The sequence below is a fragment of the Acomys minous genome, assembly GCF_964271855.1.
Source record: "Acomys minous genome assembly, chromosome: 7".
NCBI classification, from domain to species: domain Eukaryota; kingdom Metazoa; phylum Chordata; class Mammalia; order Rodentia; family Muridae; genus Acomys; species Acomys minous.
The window spans coordinates 58,981,812-59,003,495 of record NC_140488.1 but is presented as its reverse complement, the minus strand read 5'-3'; the positions used below and the strand labels follow the sequence as shown (position 1 = coordinate 59,003,495).

The following is a 21,684-nucleotide window of genomic DNA, read 5'->3' as shown; positions in this document are numbered from 1 at the left end:
ATCATCTCTCCAAGCTGCTCATTTATCTTAAATCTTGATACACATTGTTTTGCCTATGCCTAAATGCTACTAAAAATATCAATGAAAATGTTGCAGCAATAATTTTTCAGATTTTTCAAATTCCTCAGATACATTTTTATCTATGATATTGAATATAAATACATTAACATTATTTGTATACCCTATTACCCAATGGTAGATAGCTATTTTATTTTATTCTGTACTCTACAAATACATCTGGAGCATAGTATCTACTCAGCCAATGTTTGTAATGTTATTTATAATTCACTATTCTTCATGCTGAAGTCCTTGTATAAGCTTGTTCAATTAAATAAAAATCATTCCAAGCATTTTAGATATTTTCTACTGATTTGGTAAAATTCCAGTAAAGCAGAAACTTATATAAGTAAGCTTAAAATTTTAATTACATTTTCAGAGGTTTGGAGTCCATAATGACCAAAAGCAGAGCACTCACAACTTGATATATAAGCACAAGGCAGATGCAGATAGAAAGACAGACAGATGAATAGACAGATAGATAGATAGATAGATAGATAGATAGATAGATAGATACTACTATGAACTGCATAAGTTCTTTGAAGTTTCAAAGCCTTCCACCAGTGCTAAAACTCCTAAAAGGTTAAACATGAAATGCTTCTCCTATAGATCCAACAACTGGGAAAAGTGCTCAGTATATGTGCATTTGGGGCCAATTCTCACTCAATCCATTGCAATCCTTTGTCTTGTACACCATGGCTAGTAGTCATATTGTAATACAAAACGCATTTAGTTTAACTTCAAAAGTCCTCATAGATGTTCAGTGTTAACTGTTTAAAAGTCTGAAGTTTATAGTGTCTTTACAGATCCAAGAGCTGGGTAGTCACAACTCTTTGTAAAATCAAAAAACAAATTACAGAGTTTCAACATAAAATATAAAATGTTACAAGGTAGAAAAAATAGAACATTAGGAATGACTTCAGCCTCAAAGAAGAGCTCTAACAACACACAACCTCCGAAAAGGCCACACATCCTAATCCTTTCAAAAATGTTCCACAAAGTAGAGATCAAGTACTCAAATGAGCCTGCAACAAGGAATGCCATGGACTTTATAGGGAATGAAATGAAACACTCTTATACTTATTTATTGAAACTTATTGGTGTTTTAAGAGGTTTTGACTAACGTGAAATAAATTTAGGAGATATTAAAAATACAGGCAAGATATGTTATTACTGTGAGTTTGTATTTAAACCAATCTTATGCAAAAGTTATTTTTCTATTTTTGATGGTGGGTGTAGTGAAACTTATATCACTTAACTATTATGTGATAGACAAAGTTACAATTTTCAAATGATTTAGCTTCAGGGTTATATTACTCAAAAGTCATGGTTCATGAGATATTATGTTTTTATATTCATTCTTAAGTGGTTTTAAAAAACTTATTACAAATGAAAATTTAATAAAACTGGAGACACTTAGTCAGTTAGAAGAAAAAGTGCGGAAGAGTCTGGAATACATTAGCCTAGGAGACAATTTCCTGAACAGAACACCAACAGCCCAAGCCTTAAGGTCAGCAATTAATAAATGGACTTCATGAGGCTGAGATGCTTCTGTAAGGCAGGAGACACTGTCAACAGAACAAAGCTACAGCTTATAGACTGCGAAAAGATCTTCACCAACCGTACATCTGACAAAGGTCTAATATCTAATATATATAAAGAATTCAAGAAATTAAACACCACCAAACCAAATAACCCTATTGAGAAATGGGGCTTGGCACTAAACAGAGAATTCTCAACAGAAGAATATCAAATGGCTGAGAAATACTTAAAGAAATGCTCAACCTCCTTAGTCATCAGGAAAATGCAACTCAACACAACTATGAGATTCCATCTTACACCTATCAGAATGGCAAAGATCAAAAATTCAAGTGACACCACATGCTGGCTAGGATGTGGAGAGAGAGGAACACTCCTTCATTGCTGGTGGGAATGCAAACTAGTACAGCCACTTTGGAAATAGTTCTAGTACTATATGAGAAAATTGGGAATATGGCTTCCTCAAGACCCAGCTATTCCACTCCTTGGAATATACCTAGAAGATGCTCCAGCACACAACAAGAAGATTTGCTCAATCATGTTCATAGCAGCCTTATTCATAATACCAGAACCTGGAAACAGTCTAACTGTCCCTCAGCAGAAGAATGAAAAAGAAATTGTGGTACATTTACACCATGGAATACTACTTAGATATTAAAAACAAGAAAATCACGAAATTTCTGGACAAATGGATTGAACTAGAAATGTCATAATGAGTCAGTTAACCCAGAGCAGAAAGAGTCAAATGGTATATACTTAATTATATCTGGACACTAGCCCAAGAGGCATGTCCTATGAAAGTCTTCACTTACCAGGAAAGTCCTATTGGGACTTTAGGTGAGAGAAGCATGGGAGAATGGAGAAATAGAAGGATCCAGAGGGTCCTAGAAACCTACAAGTAGAACATTATGATGGGTGTATCTGGGCCCAGGGGTCCTGCTCAAACTATTCCACCACCCAAGGACAGTATATGCAGTAAACTTCGAACTCCTACCCAGATCTACCCAATGGACAGGATGTTCTCCACAGTTGAGTGGAGTGTCGGGTCTGACTTTCACACGAATCTGGTGTGCAATTTTTGACCACATCAACTTGATGTGGAGGCCTACTGGCAGTGAAAGGAAGGATAACAGGCTACCAAGAAAAGATTTGATACCCTATGAGCATATACAGGGAGAGGAGGTCCCCCTCTGTCACGGTTATAGGGGAAGGGAGTAAGGGGAAAATGGGAGGGAGGGAGGAATGGGAGGATACAAGGGATGGGATAACCATTGATATGTAATATGAATAAATTAATAAAATATATTTAAACAATAAAGTGACTACATTCCTAAAATATAGAGTCATCTGGAGGTCCTGACCTAAAAGAACATTCATGTTTTATGACCTGAAGACATCTATTCAACTAATTATTTAATAATGTCAGGCTTAGGGTAAGTAAAGCAATTTAAGAAATAATAGCTGAAAACTCATTTCTATTAATTTTGTTTATTATTATAATTTCTGGACCAGATAAATTTCCAAGGCAATTGAATTCTCCTTTGACAGCAATGAAAATTCAACAAGTCTATCTTCCTCATTTATTTCAATATTGTCTCAATGAAGTGTATCGTGGTTTGCATTTATTTTTAAATAAAACTCCAATGAATGTCATAAACTAATTTACATTTTCTAAATGCATTTGACACAGTGTAATTATATAGAATGATGATTGTGTGTTATCAATTTAGAAAATGTTTACTTTTAAAGAAATACAAATAATTTACCTTAATAACTATATGATTTTAACTAGTTCATAGAAATTGCTTACTGTAATATCCGCTACAAATTCAAAGAAAGAGCTTGTAAGCTGGTTTTTAAATTATAGAAAATCTAGTATAAAGATAATTTAATATTCATTTATTTCATAACAAGCTAATGCTAAAATAGCCTGTCTCACTTTTTCTATCCTTATGGCAATTAATTCCATATTCACATTTGTTTGATATTATTTCTGTTTGAGTCAAGGTAACTTTGCTATAACTAAGCTATCATTTAGTTAGATCACTTATCAAATAGATAAGAAATCTATTTTACTGTTATTTATATTGAAATATTTGTTCTTTTCCTAACAACATTACACATTGTGTATGATTGGAGTAGTCTTATTCATATTTCTACAAGTAACTTTTTATGAATTATATTTGTGAGTCTTTTCCTATTTATTTATTTAAATTTAATTTTTCTTGATTCTTTTACTCTTTGTCCAGAATCTTTATTAATAAAGTAGGTATTGGGCCAATTCAGGTAAAAATGTTTCTGTGATATCATTTGTTGGATATTCTAAGAAGAGCTCATGAGAATTAGAAGTGTCAGTGTCTTATGGAAGTATTTATTATAATTCCAATGCATATAATTCAGATGTTTACAAAATAAGTTATATTTACCAATACCTTTTTACAATATGCTTGTTATCTGTACAAGTAATAATATGTTAATTTATTATTGGTTAAAATATATGAACCAGTAAATCATAGTAGTTTATGTTTAGTAATAAAAACTGATAATGTTTTATTAATTTATTCTTTTACAGTTTTATACATTCACATAATGTACTCACTTTCATCATACAATATCTCCTTCCTTCTACAATCAAGTCCTCCTCCCTTAGACACTTAGTATTTTAGTTTTTGAGCAACTGTTTTTAACACCAGCAGTCTATGTGACTATGGGTTTTGAAGTATCCATTAGAAACAGGAGGACTAATCCTTGGTAGTCAAATGAAGATAATGACTACCACTTCCAAAGAATCCATCTGTAGTCGTTGATTCAGCATGGCAAAATGTGGTACATAAGACCTTCCTCTATATATAATTGAGTAATTAAAGTCAGTCTCATGCAGACCCAGTGCAGACAGCCATAACTGCTATTATATCACACTCTCAATGACTGTGTCCTTCCCAAAACATAACAATTTTACAAAATATAACAATTCTATGTAACTTTTGGTACCACTTTATATCTGTCCCATTCTTGGTAGCCTGTCTTGAGTCTTTAGTACCAAGTTCTCAACTATCACTTATTCTTAATTGTCTGAATTACCATGTGTCTTCAAATCTACTAGAGTTCACTGGAATATGATGTTCATTTGTAAAGTATCTATGCAGTAGTTTTTTATGAGAATAGTCACAAATATTTAGAAGGCCAGTTTAGTGTCACATTTCTCTAACCAAACAAATACTATAAGTTCCAATTTAAGACCTAAGGTCTGCATAAGTACCATTTCTATGCAGGAAAATAGTACTCAAACCCAACCAAAGAGAGATTAGGCACTACCACAATAGTTGTGTCACTATTGTACCGGTTTGATACTGTTATTTATAGAATTCACAACTTGATAAGAACACTAATGATATCAAGTCTCTTCTTGGTAGCCTGCTATCCTTCTTATATGAATATATTAATAAAATAAAATTTTAAAAAAGGACACTAATGACTTTTCTCACATAAAACCTCTATAACATTAGAAAGCAATATTAATGAAAGTTTTTATGATGCCATATTTATTTTATAATACATATAATATTTTATACATCTACATGTTTTATTATTTAATTCTTTAATGCTAAATTAGTACTTATAAAATTTAATAGTCATAGTAACATTAATGACTATGTGGAACAAACTATATTGTCAATAATTCAAACCAAGTCAGTTTGCTTCAGGAATATAGCTTCGGAGAGGCTATTCAAACTCCAGTAGATAGTTCTACATATATACACCTACAGACAAAACTAAGTGACTATTTTATTTTTAAGTGCACATGACATTGTGAGAGAAGCTTAGTTGGAGTATTTAAGAGTAATTTGGAATGGCTAAAATGGGTGTAGATTTGAGAAAAAAATGTTAAGTGCATGTAGCAGATTCTCAAATGCTGAGAAAACGTTAAGGTAATTTATCTTTGAATAAAGCAGATAAGTTCCAAACACTCAACTTCCCATGAGAGTTTTCATTAGAACAGGAAATGTAGTGAGATTTTTTATACTTCTTATGCAAGGGACAAAAACATAGATGTTATATGACTTTAATATTACTTTATCAAATATTCATGGTGAAAAAGAAGTGCCTTTTTCTGCCTTGTCATATGAATCTTGTTCATTATGATATTCATATAAAAAGTAGAATCATTTCCTTACATTGTCATGTCAAGATATATGATCATTGTGTAGTTCTGGAGGCTTTTCACTATTATAGTCCTTTATTGAAACATTAAGAAAGAACTTTTTCAATGTGAAACATTCAGCATGTCTACATAATCTTTGTGAAATACATCATTCTGCTGTGTTTGTATGGATGACCTTTTTGAGCAAAGTGATAATTTATCCTTTTTCACATCATTCTCTTTGCTGGGGGAAAATCCTGATGTGCTACATCATAATAACATGTAATCTTCTTGCTCAGTTTAGCTGTGACTTAAGGAGACCGTTCATAGAAGATGTTCTTGAAAACCTAATCCATAATTTTGCAGAATCATCCTAGCCTAAGAGCAGAGGCTTAGGAAAGGGATACAACCATTAAAACTCTTAAGTGAAGATTATTTTCAAATTTTATAATCTGGTTCTAAACCATCTGGCAAATCTTATGTCAGGTTTCTTTAAACCTCTGTGCTTTTGCAATGAAAATTCAACACCTTTTGTAACATTCCTCCTCTTCTGATAGCATAGACATTTACATACATGCATATACATACACAAACACACACACACACACACACACAGAGAGAGAGAGAGAGAGAGAGAGAGAGAGAGAGAGAGAGAGAGAGAAACACAAGCACACAGACTCTTGCACACACAGAGTGAGGCACACACACACACACACACACACACACACACACACACACACACACACACTGGATTGATGACTAAGGTAAAATTTCCAATGAATTGCCCCTAGCTTGATGATTTCCTACCTAATAAATTTTTTTACACTTGAAGACAAGTTCAAAACAGCTGTTTTCTTTGGGCAGAACCTATAGAATTCAATCCAATTACTCCTTAAACTTTACCTTATTTCTCATGAATCTCTCCGTAGGTACTTAGAAGAAGGATTTGCACTTTATTTTTAAGTATTTATTAATTTTGTCTGGATGTATGCATTTGTGCATTTGTGTGTGTGTGTGTGTGTGTGTGTGTGTGTGTGTGTGTGTTTGTGTTCCTGAGTATATGAATATGCATCATGTGCATGTAGGATGTTAATGCCCGGCTGGCTGCACCTCTGAAGAGGTCCAGGTTAGGGGCTCTGGTGTTGGATGCAGATGTCCTTCAAGTTCGCTTTATCTCTTGGATGGCCAGAGCTGATGGCTCAGGCAAATGATCAGGACTGAAAAGAGCAAGAAGAAAAGGGAGCCCAAGATTTCTTCTCTAGGGACTGGGTATAATGTGGCTAGGGAGAACTTAAACTGACCACAAGTTTCCTATGGCTGAGGCTGTAAATTTGGTTTCTGGCTAAAAACTGCACAGTGCACCAAATTGCAAAAACATGAAGGAAGACTAAAAAGGGAATGGTAATTAACTGATAGTAATGTGACACAATTTTGCCTAAGGTGACGCAACACATATCTACTTAACCCAGATAAACAGATCATGACAGATCCAAAAATGGACATTTCAAAGTCTAACTTGCTGAACTAGTGGGTTTTATTGGGTTTACTTACACCAATAAGAAAAATAATTTACTTAAAGGAGTATAAACTATCCAAAGTTGTTTGTATCACAAAAGCCTACCACTGCAAAGGTGACAGCTCACCAAAGTTGGGAAACTGGAGCATAATTCATAGCTTCCAGGTAACTGAACAGGTGTTTTCCAAGGGACATAGTTAGTCTAATCTTTTTTCCAGGTTCCTCGGCTGATTTTTTTTATTATCTGATCTTATCTTAGAGTCTTCTTCACAGCTTGGATTTTCTAAGAGTGACTCCTAGTAGTCTATTAATTATCCTTAGAAAGGAATATCATGGTGAATCTGATCAGATTTAGGAACTTCTGAAGGTAGTTAGAATTGTCTGCTGACTGACTGAATATTCAATTTTATAGTAAAATACCACACAATAGACTTTTGTTTAGGAATTCAAGAAACATGTAGAATATATTCTCAACAATTTAAAAGCATGAAATGTAGTTTATAATAAAAATAAAAAAGATTTTTGTAAACTAAAGATTTTAGCGGGGGTAGTAGTGGCTCATGTCTGTAATCCCAGCACTCGAGAGTCAGAGACAGGTTGATTGCTGTGAGTTCGAGGCCAGTCTGGTCTACAAAATGAGTCCAGAACAGCCAAGGTTACACAGAGAAACCCTTTCTCGAAAAACCAAAAGAAAATTATTTTAGTAGAAGTCAATCAAGTATGAATTATTCTTATAAGTGAGTTTCAATTATGGTTTAGATATTTGGAAACGTCATCCTATTTATGGATGTAATGTTCATGATAAAACTAATGCTTATGAAAATGAAGGAGCTACATGCTAATTTCAAACATATTTGTATACATTTATATTATTTTCAAAAGTATAATTACTAGAAATATCCTCCAAAACTTTGGACATATAACATTTTATAAGATAGCATATAAGACCATATAAGACCGTTGGAATATGTCTAGTATGTTTGTTTGAAAAGATGTTTTCCCCATAATCACTCAATATGTCAAGTATAAGTCAACAAAATAATAACATACCAGCTAACTTTAGTTTGGTTCTTTGGTATATAAACTAAAGTGATGTTTGTGACAGTACAACTTGTTACAATTTTCTTTGAGTTTTTTTTTGAGTTGGAATGATTACCTAGAAAATTGGAATTTACTCATGTTTCTAAGGAAAAGACTGCCATCTTTGAGAAATAATAATCACTGACCAAGTTGAAGTGTATCTGGATTTTCATTTTTCTTTTTTAAATTTTTATTTATTTTATTTATTATTTTTTAATTAATTAAATATTTTTTAATTTTTTGCATATACATTTATATTATTATACATATGCAATAGACTACATATAGTCAGAAGAACCATAACACAATCAGGAATTATATAAATGTTACATTCTTAGTGCTTTGGCTATTTGTATTTGACAGCCTTGAAGAAAACATCTTTCCTATCATGGTGCATCTAAAAATCTGAGTGTAAATCAATCTCCATCACATCTTGTCATTATAAACTTAAAACTTCTATCTAGACATAAAAACTTCTTAACCCCTAAACAACTAAACTTCTTTGTAAAACTAAGCTCCCTGGTCTTCAACTCCACCAGAAACTTGAAAAGGAATAATCTTAACTACCTGAGTATGCCACAAGGACAGGCAGGAGTGAGATTTCTCATATTCAGTTGCTGGTCAAGGGTGTTCAGAGACCACCAGAATAATACAGGCTACTGTGTTTGTTCTTAGTCAGCCACCAGTTCTTGATAGTAAAACCATACTTCAAAAGACACTACTTAATTTGGTCACAGGACATGAAGAAATTAAAGTGATACTGACTGGGTAGGTTTTTTTTGTTTCTTTTTGTTTTTGTTTTTTGTTTTGTTTTGTTTTGTTTTGTTTTGTGCTAACTTTCAGAATATTGAAATTTGCCTTTTGGCTTCTGAGAAAGAATGTGTAATTGAGGATTAAATGTTGTAAGACCTCTAGCATGCTTCTAATCGTTTACATTTGCTCTGACTATCCTGGGTCTTTGTGTTTTCTTTTGAATTTTAAGACTGTTTTTGTTAGTTCCGTGAAAAAGTATAACCAGGATTTCCATAGGGATTACAATATTTATAAACTGCTTTCACAATAGCATCACTTCACATTATTAAATCTACCAATCCATGATCATAAGAGTCTTTTCCACAATTTAGAATCATCAACAATTAATTTTTACTTCATTGGCTTAATGTTTGTATTGGAGAAGTTTTTCATTAGTGTTACCTAACTAAATTTGGCAGTGGTTTGGTGAATTTATCCCCATTATTAGAGCACTACCTATCTGACCTTTGACCTTTGTGCTCTGGCATTTATTTTATAGAATAGGGACAATGAATATTTGGTGGACATATATTTATAATTGTTATATCTCCTTGTGAACTTTATTACTAGGTAGTGGTTGCATTTACTCCTCTGACTTAATTTTGGTTTAATGTCTACTTCATTAGATACATGAATAATTTGGCTGCTTTTCAGCTTCCTTTCACTTCATAGATTTTCTTCCATATTTTAGCTCATATCATATGTGTGACTTAAGAGGAAAGTACATTTTAGAGACACGATAATAGCTGGGTTAGGTGTGCTTTTCATTATATGTTTGTATATTTGAAGGTTTTATATATATATATATATATATATATATATATATATATATATATATATATGTGTGTGTGTGTGTGTGTGTGTGTGTGTGTGTGTGTGTGTGTGTATGAAATAGATATTATAAAAAAGAATAACTGTAATCAGGTGTATATTCAACAAGACAAAATCATATCTTGTAAGATATATCTATGGATACAATAATAGCAAAATAATGTAGATAAGCAACAATTGCTTTCTGATTGGATTTCATGCCTACTCCACATGAGGAAAACCATGCTTGGTATTCCAACAATGACCCAAACTCATGGATGGCCATCTCATGAGCTCTAGGCATGAGCATAATACTATATTTTATTAAGTAAACATAGTATCAACCTATCCTCTAAACTTGTATTTCTATAACCATATGTTAGTGTTGCTTTCAAACATAGAGAATTTTGTCTATGTAGTTAATGGGTGCTAATAAAGAAACTCACAATTGGTAAAACTGCAAAGAATAAGTTTCTGTGGAATACTCAGCCATAAATGAGGTGTCTATAATATATCCCCTCCCCGCAAGGTTCAAGAAGCACGGATGTGTATACAGATAACATTAATTTAACTCTGTCCTTTTTTTAAAAAAAGAACTTAAATGATGGAAGTGGTGTGAAGGGTTAATCTAGAGATAATTAGGGGGAGGAATGGAGGTAAATTATGAACAAAATACTATATATAAAATGCTCAAAGAATGAGTAAAATACTATATTGGGAATTATACTGAAAAACCTGTCCATGTATATCCTCTATGTAGCTCTGTGATGAGTTCATAGAATTAAAGAAAGAATAAGCAGGCTACCAAGATACGACTTCAGAGCCTATGATCATATAGTGGGGGAGCAAGTACCCCTCTGTCACAGATGTAGGGTAGGGGAATAGGGTGAAAGTGGGAGGGAGAGAGGAATAGGAGAATACAAGTGATGGGATAACAATTGAGGTATAATCTGAATAAATTAAGAAATAAAACAAGTCATATGACTAAATCACAGATTCTAGGAAACAACAGAGAAGTATATCAAGACTTCCCAAATTTAGAAGGTTCAGTTATATTATCCTCATTCTTAGTTATTTTTTGCAAGACAATTCCATTAAAGAAATATTTTTTACTCTTTTAAATCATGGGCACCAGTTTCTTAACACTTGTCTGAGAGATGAAATCACAGATAACATTTTCTCAATTTATCCAAAAGCTATATATTTTGAGCAGAAACGTGTTTGTTAAAGGAAGTCAGGCCTAAAATTAATTTCTAGATTGGGGACTGGAGAATGGGAAGAGGGCTACCTTGTAGAATTTTGAGCATTTGTGTTAAATAAATTTATTAATCAATTTTTACATAAAAATCGAGTAATATCTCAGATATTATCTATTAAAATGATAATACCATGAGCAATTATACTTATATAAGACAGAGTCTATATTGGTCTTTTCATTCCAGAGATTTAGAATACACATTGACAGAGTAGTTGTAGCAGGCAGCAGGCAGCCTGAGTAGCAACTCAGAATTCAAAGCACTAGCAGGATAGAGAGAATACAACGCATATGGAAGTATATTTGAAACTTCAAAACCTCTGCCCATTGTCATACTTCTAGCAAAACAACACAGCTTCTAATCCTCACCAAACAGCCACCAAACTGTGACTAAGTATTCAAATGTCTCAGACTTATGTGGGTTAAATCTTTTTTAACCCACCACAAGTAAATTCTAAGCAACCTTTTCATTCTTGAAATTTTAGGATTCTGAAGAAGATGCTATGGAAACAATAATACTTATTTTCAAATTTGTCTGTTTTACATTTAGGTGAACAGAAATTGCTACTTAATAATTAATGCTTGCGAGATCTAATTCAGTTTTACATATCAGATTCTTTTCTAACCTAAGAAATAGTGATCTTGAATTCAGGAGTAATAATAATATTCAATATCTTCCAATCCTTCACTCTGCAAAATTCTTTATTGTTAACAAAAATGCAATAACACTTTTCAAAATGCTCTAAGATCACTAGTAAGAGACATAGCTTGCATTTTGGCACTGAATACTATCTTCATGTGAACTGGATTTAAATGAGTCTTAAATATACAAAGCCTGATTACTTTAAATAATTTTCTTCATTTCTTGGCAGTTTGACACTCAAATCCATAAAAGGGCAGATACAGATTAGCTCAGCACATTGAACATATAAAAGAATGAGAAATGCAGATCAGCATCATTCATCAAGTGTCATGGATCATGCATATTTAATTTTCCTAAAGCAGTCAACAATGCATATAAATACTGTGGTTTTCAATAGTTGCAAAATTTCACATTTGCATTATAGTGAAATGTATAAATGTATAAGGTCATATTTTAATGCCATTTGCCTCATTCATATAACTTGGAGTCTTTGGTGTTAGAGAAAGAAGTAAGAACAGAACACTTACAAGAATGTAAGACCTTTTCATTGTTATGTTTGTACATTTTTTCAATAAACTTCTGGCTATTTAATTAATAAGTGTATTACAAAATAGTTACCAAAGTTAACTGGAAAAGATATATTCACACATTTTGTTTTAAACTCTTAAATTCTTAATATGCCATCCTTACATAATTTAATGAATATTTTAATTCAGCATTGGGTGTTTAACAGAAAGCTTCCTAGACATACATTTAGCTATTCAGAATTGAAATAGTCAGTTTAAAGTAGATTGCTTAAATACACATATAAAAACTCAAGACATTTGCTTTATTTAAAAAAAAAAATATGACCTGAGCATAGGTCTACTGTGAATCTTTAGCCTACAGTTGATTGTTTAGGCATAACAAGGTGGAGGGGATAAGAAATGGGGAGATTGGGGAAGGGAGGTTTCAGGGCCTAGAGAGAAAAGGGAAATCAAAGACTGGAACATCACAAAGACAAGCTGGAGATCAGAGACAGGCTGAAGTACAGGAAGTATATAGTGATGTCTCTAGCTGATGCTCCTAGCAGTGGGATCACAGAGACTGGGGAGGGCACCTTCAAGCCACTCAGGATATATAGTGGTGGGCGGGGACGACCAAGCCACCTACAAAACCTTCAAACCAAATTGATCCTACAAGATGCACAGAGATAAAGATAGAGACTGAGGGAATGACCAAGCAATGTCTAGCCCAACCTGAGACACACTCCATATGAGAAGGCTAAACTGTGCTACCATTAATAATAATCTGTATGTTCATAAGCAGCAGCTTAGTTTAACCTTTCTCTGAGAGGCCTCAACAAGAAGGAACAGGAACACTGTAAGAAGACCAACAGAGTAAAATATCCTCAATCCTTGGGGTCTTACAGAGACAGAAACACAAACCAGGGAGCATGCATGGAGTGGATCTAGGTGCTCCATACATATGTAACTGATGGCCAGTTAATGTGGGTCCCCTAGTAAGTTGAGCAGTGGCAACAGGGCTGCCTTGCCTGGCCTCAGTAGATGAGGAGGAACGCAGTCTTTATGAGACTTGACAAGCCGTTGGTTTGGGGGTCCTCCCACTTTCTGAGGAGAAGGGTAGGGTAATAGGAGGAGAGGGTGGGAAGGAAAGACCAGGTAGATAGGACCGATGGAGCTATGATACAATGAAAAGTAAATATATAAATTCTGAGACTCATAATAGGAAGGGTCAGGAAATTGAAAAGGCCACCCTCTAATTAGACAAGACTCCTAGTAGAAGGAGAGGAACATTAAACTACCTACAAAAACTTTGACCCAAAACGTATTCTGCCTATAAGATATGCAGGGACAAAAGCAAAGCAAAGATTGAGGAAATATCCAACCAATACCTGGCACAACCTGAGACCTACCCTGTGAGGGACAGACAACCCCTGACACTATTAATGATACTCTGCTATGCTTTCAGACAGGAGCCTAGCATAGCTGCCTTCTGAGTGCTTCCACCCAGCAGCTGGCAGGAACAGAGGCAGAGTCCCATAACCTAACATTGGGTGGAGCTCAGGAAGTCTTATGGAACAGTATGAGGAAGAATAGAGTCAGAAGGTACAGGTGCTCCACAAGACCAACAGAACCAATTTATCCAGGCCAAATGGGCCTATGGAGACTGAAGCTCCAACCAAGTACCATGCACAGGCTGAACCTAGGCTTCCTACACAGACATTACCAATGGTCAGCTTGGTCATCCACTAAGGAGAATGGAAGCTGACTCTGACAAGGACTCTGTTGCATGCTTCTTGATCATGTTTTTATGGTGGGGCTACCTTGCCAGGCCTCAGGAGAAGAGAATGCTCTTAGTCCTCATGTAACTTGTTATGCTGGGCTAGTAGATGGGTGGGTGGGGCTGTCTTCTATAAGGCGTAGAAGAGGAGGAATAGGGGAAATAGGGAAGGAGGAGGCTATGATTGGGATGTAAAGTTAACGATAAAATAAAAAGAAGAGAAAAATAAATAAATACATTTTAAAAAATAAAATGTTTCAAGTTTGTTTCCGGTATATAGTTTTTAGCCTACTTTGTAGATCCTTCTAAAGTAGGGAACTTAGTTCATTTTTGCACACATTTTTCCCTACCATTATGATACATCTCTGGCATTTTAATCATCTTGAACACACTGTTTTCTTACTAAATTGGAGTATATTGACATCTTTGAAAAATAATAAGATAGAAACAAAAAGTCCTTCCCATATTCTCTTCTAAGCTCTGTCATCCTTTCTTGCTTAGCTTACTTACTTAGTGTTACCCAATATCCTTTCCTGCTTCTGTAGTTGAGTTGTTGGCAATATTTTTATTTGAATGAGTGAACTTCTTGTATGATCAAATAGAAAATGTATTTTCACAAAACTTTGTATTGGTGGCAAACAAGCAATGTCAATAGAGAGCAATTTCACTGTGATAGAGGAGATGTATGAACTTGTTCATCTCAAGTCAAGTGTCTTCGTCTACAAGTAACTAGAGATATACTTTAAATATTATGTAAACTTGTATATATGTCATAACTCACTTGTAAATTGTTAGGGGATAGAGATTTCTCCTCCTGCTAGAAATTTTTGACAGCACTGGAGTCTATAAATGAATTTGACAAGACTTCAAATTTGAAGTTCATGTCAAAATGCCTTTATTGCAGTTTAAGTTTCACATATAAACAGTTTTACCTTGAATATGTAGTTTCATTTATTAAGAAATGTCACGTATATAGCAAAAAAGTATTTTGTAGTGTGATTTTTTGTTTGGTAATGAGATTCCCTTCTCATTCAGTAACTTTGTAATTTCAGCATCAGTCTCAAAATACCTATATAATTCTTTGTTATTGCTCTGGTATCCAAATGTTTGCTTAGTGTGGTAAGTTGGTTTACTCCACCTACAGTTTTGACAAATTTTTACAAAATCCTGGTGATTCAGTTCACAAGAGTTAATGATATTCACTATTGATTCTACTGTTTCAATAACCAATGATAAATTAAAATACATTCAACAATATGCCAATTGATACAGAAACTAACTACACTTTGAATACCAAATATGTTTTGTTTTTATGTATTTTATATTATTTAAAATTTATTCATATTACATCCTGATCATAATACCATCACTCTTATTTTTCTGTTTCCACTCTTCCTCTCCCTTCCACCCTATTCTCATCTCTTTTACCTCTGACAGGTGGGGTCCTTCTCCCACACCATCTGACTACAGCCTATTAGGTTTCATCTGGATAGCCTGCTTCCCTGTCGTCCCTCTCCAGCAAGGGGCAGTGATCAAACCGTGGGCACCAGTGTTTCTGTCATGAGAAGTCATTTGTTCTCTCCTCACCCGCATGGAGAATAAGGTGTTCATTGGTTGCATCAGAACAGGGGTCTAGGTTTCCTTCTTGAAATGTCCTTGGTTTGCACATCAGTAGGCCACACTGGGTCTAATCTTCTGGCCTTGATAGTCTCAATGTGGAGCTACTGACAACATCCCCCCATCATTCCATCCCCCAGCTCTTCTATACAACTCCCAGTGCTTTGTCCAGAGTACAGTGGTGAGTGCTAGTATCTGTCTTGGTCCTCCACTGAATGGACTCTCTTAGAGGAAATCTATGTTGGACTAATATCCACTTATAAGAAAGGATATACCATGGATGTCTTTCTGTGTCTGGGTTACCTCACTCAGAATGATCATTTCCAGTTCCACCCATTTGCCTGAATATTTCAGAAATTCTTTGTTTTTAATAGCTGAATAGTATTCCATTGTGTAAATTCACCAGTTTCTTTATCCATTCTTTGCTTGAGGGACATCTAGGTTGATTCCAGAATTTGGCTATTATGAAGAAAGCCATTATGAACATAAATGAACAAATGTCCTTGTATAGTAAAGCATCTTTCAGGTATATGCCCAGAAGTGGTATAGCTGAGTCTTGAGGTAGCAGTATTCTCAATTTTCTTAGAAAGTACAAAAAAGTGGTTATAAAAGATTGATCTCCCACCAGCAATGGAGCAGAGTTCCTCTTTCTTCACATCCTTTCCAGCATGTGCTATCACTTGAGTTTTTTATCTTAGTCATTCTGACTGTTGTGAAATAGAATCTCAGAGCCATTTTGATTTGCATTTCCCTGATGACCAAGAAAGTTGAGCATTTCTTTAGGTATTTTTTTCAGTCATCCTACATTCCTCTGTTAAGAATTCTCTGTTTAGCTCTATACCCCATATAGATAGTAGCTCATTTATTTATTGTTGGCCTTAGAGCCTGAGCTGTCAGGGTTCTGTTCAAGAAGTAGACTACTGTGTAAATGAGTTCAAGGCTCTTCTCCACTTTTACTTATAACATATTTAGCATGTCTAGTTTTATGTTGTGGTCTTTAATCCACTTGGACTTGAGTTTTGTGCATGGTGATAAATATGGATTTACTTGCATTTTTCTCCATGTATACATGCAATTAGAAGCAGCATCATTTGCTCAAGATACTATCTATTTTCCATTGCCTAGTTTTGGCTTCTTTGTTGAAACTCAAGTGTGCATAGGTGTGTGGGTTTATTTCTGGGTCTTGATTTGATTCCATTGATTAATCAAATTAATTCTAAGCCAGTATCATGATGTTTTTCTTACTTTTGCTCTGTAGTATATCTTCAGATCCATGCTGGGTATTCCTCTGGAAGATCTCATGACCAAAAAACAAGAAAAATACATTTAAAAAACTTTTTATTAAATGAACTTCTTTCTTTCCTATGTGTATTTTATCATTCTTCAGTCATAATTTCTAAATTTTCAACATATTTAAAAACATGCTATGCATTTTTTGCCAAAAGAGCAGTTCATAAAGGTAAATGTTTAGTCATTTCAAACTTAATACTGATTTTTCACAAAAGAAACCACTATTTATTATTGTTGGTAACATCTGTTAATTCATAAAAAGGAAACATATTCCAAATTATTTCTCCATACTTTCTAAATTCCTCTTCATACTTAACATCTTAATGTCTGTAATTTTTGTGTAAATATACTTACTAAATATCTAATATCAAATTAATTTATTTTCTTAATACATGCTACTAATTTCTGTAAGCAAATGGGATTTAATGCAGTGACTATTAATAAAAAGGTTTTGTTTATACTAAAGAGAGTTTTTTTCAAAAAATACTTTCTTTTTTGTTTTTCTATTTATTTATTTATTTTTAATTTTTACTATTTTATTATCTTATTTTTTAGTTTTAACATATACTTTATATTATTACATATATAGAATGAACTACCTATAGCAAGATGAACAATGATATCATCAGAAATTATATAAATGATACATTCTTAGTGTTTTCGCTATTGATATTTGATAGCCTGGAAGAGAACATCTCTCCTTTCATAGTTTGTCTAAAATTCTGAGCATAAATCAATCTCCATCACATCTTGTCATTATCAACTTAAAACATCTATCTGGACCTAAAAACATCTTAACCCCTAAAGAACTATGCTTAATTGTAAAACTAAGCTATCTGGTCTTCAACTCCAGCAGAGACTTGAGAAGGAATAAACATGACTACCTGAGTATGCCAGGAGTGCAGGTTAATAGCTTTCCAAAGTAGAAGTTGACACAGACAGTTTGCTACATGAATAGTCACCCAGAACACTCTATAATATTGGAGCATCTTCTTCAGCCTTCTGACAGACATATTTGTGAGGCAGAAACTATTGAGGGCTTGCTTATCCTGTCTTGGCAGAGTTTGGCCATCAACTCTGGCTGAATCCAAGCTTGCCATTTTTTTAAAGCAGAATTCTGTCCATGATAGAAATGAGGACATTTTTCCCAGTGCCTTGTTTGTTCCATTTGTTTCATGATGTCTATTAGTTTCCCTGTTTCTCCATTTAATTTATGTCTCGATAATCTGAATATTTATTTTCTTATAGCCTCATTTCATTTATTTAGTTGTATATTTGCATAAGACAAATTTGCTAGTATATGGTTTTCCATTTTGAATTCTTGATCTCATGATTGCTGTGTTTTCATAAGGGGAAATATGGCGATGACAGTTTAGTAAAGTAATACTAACAAGTTATGTGTGTTTTATGTAACAGCAATAGTATCCCTTCATAATAACCATGTGTTAACCTTTAACTGATAGTAAAATAATGCTTGTCCAATTGCATTTAAAATGTCAGGATCAAAAAAATCTAAATCAAAATCTTTTTTTTTCTTGTTGTCATTTGATGAGTATGTCCTGTTAACACATGCACTTCTACACGTGAATAAATTAGTCACTCAGAGTAAGGTGATGTCATGAAACCATGACAAGTATTAGCAGCATCATTGTAATACGTAATATACTATGCACCATCACAAAATTATGAGAGCATGATAAAAGGTGTATGACAAATTATCTCAACTACAGTATTTTCCCACGAAACCATCCTCCAGCTTTGGGTTATGTAATGTCTATTTCTTTTCCTTTGATAATCCATTCATTGATTACATCATGAGCTTTCTCAATATTTTATTGCATTACCTAAAATCATATATAGTTAAAGCATATATCATGTGAACTTAAGGGTTTAAGACAGAGAATATACTCTAAAATATTAGGAAAAACAAATTAAATGGAGTACAAACTTCCATCTTTTTCATGTTAGGTAAATGTTTGTCCATTAGTTCATAAAGCACTTTTGACATTTATTGCACACATTGTTTACCTTTTTTATGACAAATGGGTGATATCCAGTGTCATACCACACAAGGAAGATTATAATTTTAGACTATGGTGCAACAGTAGTCATAAATCTTGAAGTCATGACTTAGAAAAATATTATATTGAAATTCTTTACAACTTAAACATGGACTAAAATCATTTAGATTGTTCCTCGCACATTTTTTCATATATAACAAATAAGATCATTATATTTGAATATAAGCTCCATGATATGTTTTGTTTCACACTTTATTTTTACTACCTGGCAGAATCAGCATGTAATAATATGTACTAACATTTGTTGCATAAAATATTATTCCTTAAAAATAAATTTCTTGTCTCCTTGTATACAATGTCTGTGTGAATACATTGTATGAATGTATTGGTAGCTCCCTTATGTTGAATAAGCAGCTCAAAATACTCTTTTTTTTTCCTTTACAAAGTCAATGAAGGAGGTGGTACGATCTTGCACTCCCATGAAAGAGGCAACAACTGTGGAAATCTGGACTCATCCTCATCCACAGGTATGAAAGAGACATGATTTTTAACATTTCCTCCCTATTTCTTTTGTATACAAGTTCAAACTTCACCTGTAAAGCTACAATATTTGGGTCTATTAACACAAACAATATACATATTAAAAGACAGCGTGACATATAAACTTGCTAGTGTATACATACAATTTATGAAAATTTAAAAATTGATAAAATGGTTCAAGTTTAAGTTATGTTCATGGAGAAAAAAGAAATAGGGAAAGTCTATGTAATTTCAAAATGAATACCTATTTTAGAATGAATTTTAGAAAAAAATTAAAGAGCAACCAAACCAGAAACCAGTGACAAAGATCCTCGGAGTTCTGGGGTGGATAATGTAAGGGTTGGGGACATAAGGGACAGATTTTCAGCTATAACCAAGGTAGTTTTGCAACATATCTAAAAGTTCCTGAAGGGAACCTTACTCACGACTGATGGCTAATATCCAAAACATATAAAGAACTCAAGAAATATAATACCACTAAACCAAATAACTCAATTGAGAAATGGGGGTCAGAACTAAATAGAGAATTCTCAAAAAAAGAAATATCGAAAGGCCAAGAAACACTTAAAGAAATGTTCAACATCCCTAGTCATCAGGGAAATGCAAATCAAAATGACTCTGAGATTCCATCTTATAACTATCGGAATGGCTAAGGTAAAAAACCCAAATGACAGCACATGCCAACAAGTATTTAGAGAAAGGAGAAGACTCCTCTGTTGCTGGTAGGAGTGCAAACTTGTACAAACCCTTTGGAAATCAATCTGACACTTTATCAGAAAATTGAGAACAATTCTACCTTAAGTCCCAGCCAAACGACTCTTGGGTATGGACCCAAAATATGCCCCACCATACAACAAGGGTATTGGTCATGTGTGTTTATAGCAGCTTTATTCACAATAGTTAGAATCTAGAAACAATCTAAATGTCCCTCAACAGCTGAATCGATAAAGAAACTGTGGTGCATTAACACAATGGTATACTCAGCTATTAAGAACAAGGAAATCTTGAAATATGCAAGCAGATTGATTGAACAAGAAAAGATCATCCTGAGTGAGGTAACCCAGACCGAGAAAGACATGCATGTTATATACTCACTCAAAGCAGATATTAGCCATATAATTCAGGATAACCACACTACAATACAGAGACTGTTGCACCAATCAAGTACCATGCAGGATGTGTGCCTAGACACTCTGCTCAGGTGTAGTAGATAGGCAGCACATTCTCCTAGTGGATCCCATAATACTAGGAGTAATGACTACTTCTAAAATGAGCTCTGCCCCTCCCCCCAAGTTCATCACTTCCCTCTGGTGGGTCAACCATGCCAAGACACAGAGGAAGAGGATACGGGTAGTACATATGAGACTTGATAGGTCAGATGATAAGGGATGAGGACTCTCCTTCTGAGGACTAGGAGAGGGAGGGAAATGTGATGAGGGAGGGAGTGTGGGATGAGGAAGTAGCAAGGGGCTACAATCTGGATGTAAAGTGAACAAATTTAAAAATAATGATGAAATTACACACACAAGGTGTGGTAATTAGAGGAATCAGTGTAAAAAATTGTGCATTATGTGGTCCAGTCCTTGGTGTGTTCGAGTGGTTGGAATTGTATCAAGCAATTTGATTAGGGAATAATTTAAAAGTCCTATTGTGAGGATGTACTTCAGTGGCAGATTGTTGACCTATCCTAGATCAAGTCCTGGGGTCAATTCCCAGTACTACACAGAGATTACTAAGGTAAAAGTCAGGAGTCTAATCCCTGGGACACCAAATTAATCATCCATTGTCTTCTACTTAGTTATTTTCTAATGTTTTATAATTTGTTACAGGGAAAATAAATTATGAAAATGTAGAACCATAAATCAAAATTTATACAATCAGAAAATGTCACATTTATTCATCTTAACAAAAAGTCTGGAAATCCATTAAGTCCATGCAATTGACTAATAAAAAGAAATGGTCCATATACTTAGAATATGCCTTTGGCAAGAGTTACAGAATCTGTGCACTGTGGGACAAAATCATTAATTTAAATATAACTTTAAAACCAGTAAAACCTGTTCAAACTTCGACAAGATATAAATTACTCATGTTTAAATA

General features: G+C 33.9%; 1 protein-coding gene across 3 annotated transcripts in view; it reads left to right on the top strand.

Annotated features, from left to right (window-relative positions):
• PCDH11X (protocadherin 11 X-linked) overlaps nucleotides 1–21,684 on the top strand; it is a 663,262-nt gene that overhangs the window by 354,714 nt on the left and 286,864 nt on the right. For all 3 annotated transcript variants that reach the window (XM_084789429.1, XM_084789428.1, XM_084789430.1), the window contains exon 4: nucleotides 19,491–19,571. In XM_084789429.1, the coding sequence (XP_084645555.1) occupies nucleotides 19,491–19,571 (81 nt within the window). The remainder of the gene's footprint in view (nucleotides 1–19,490; nucleotides 19,572–21,684) is intronic.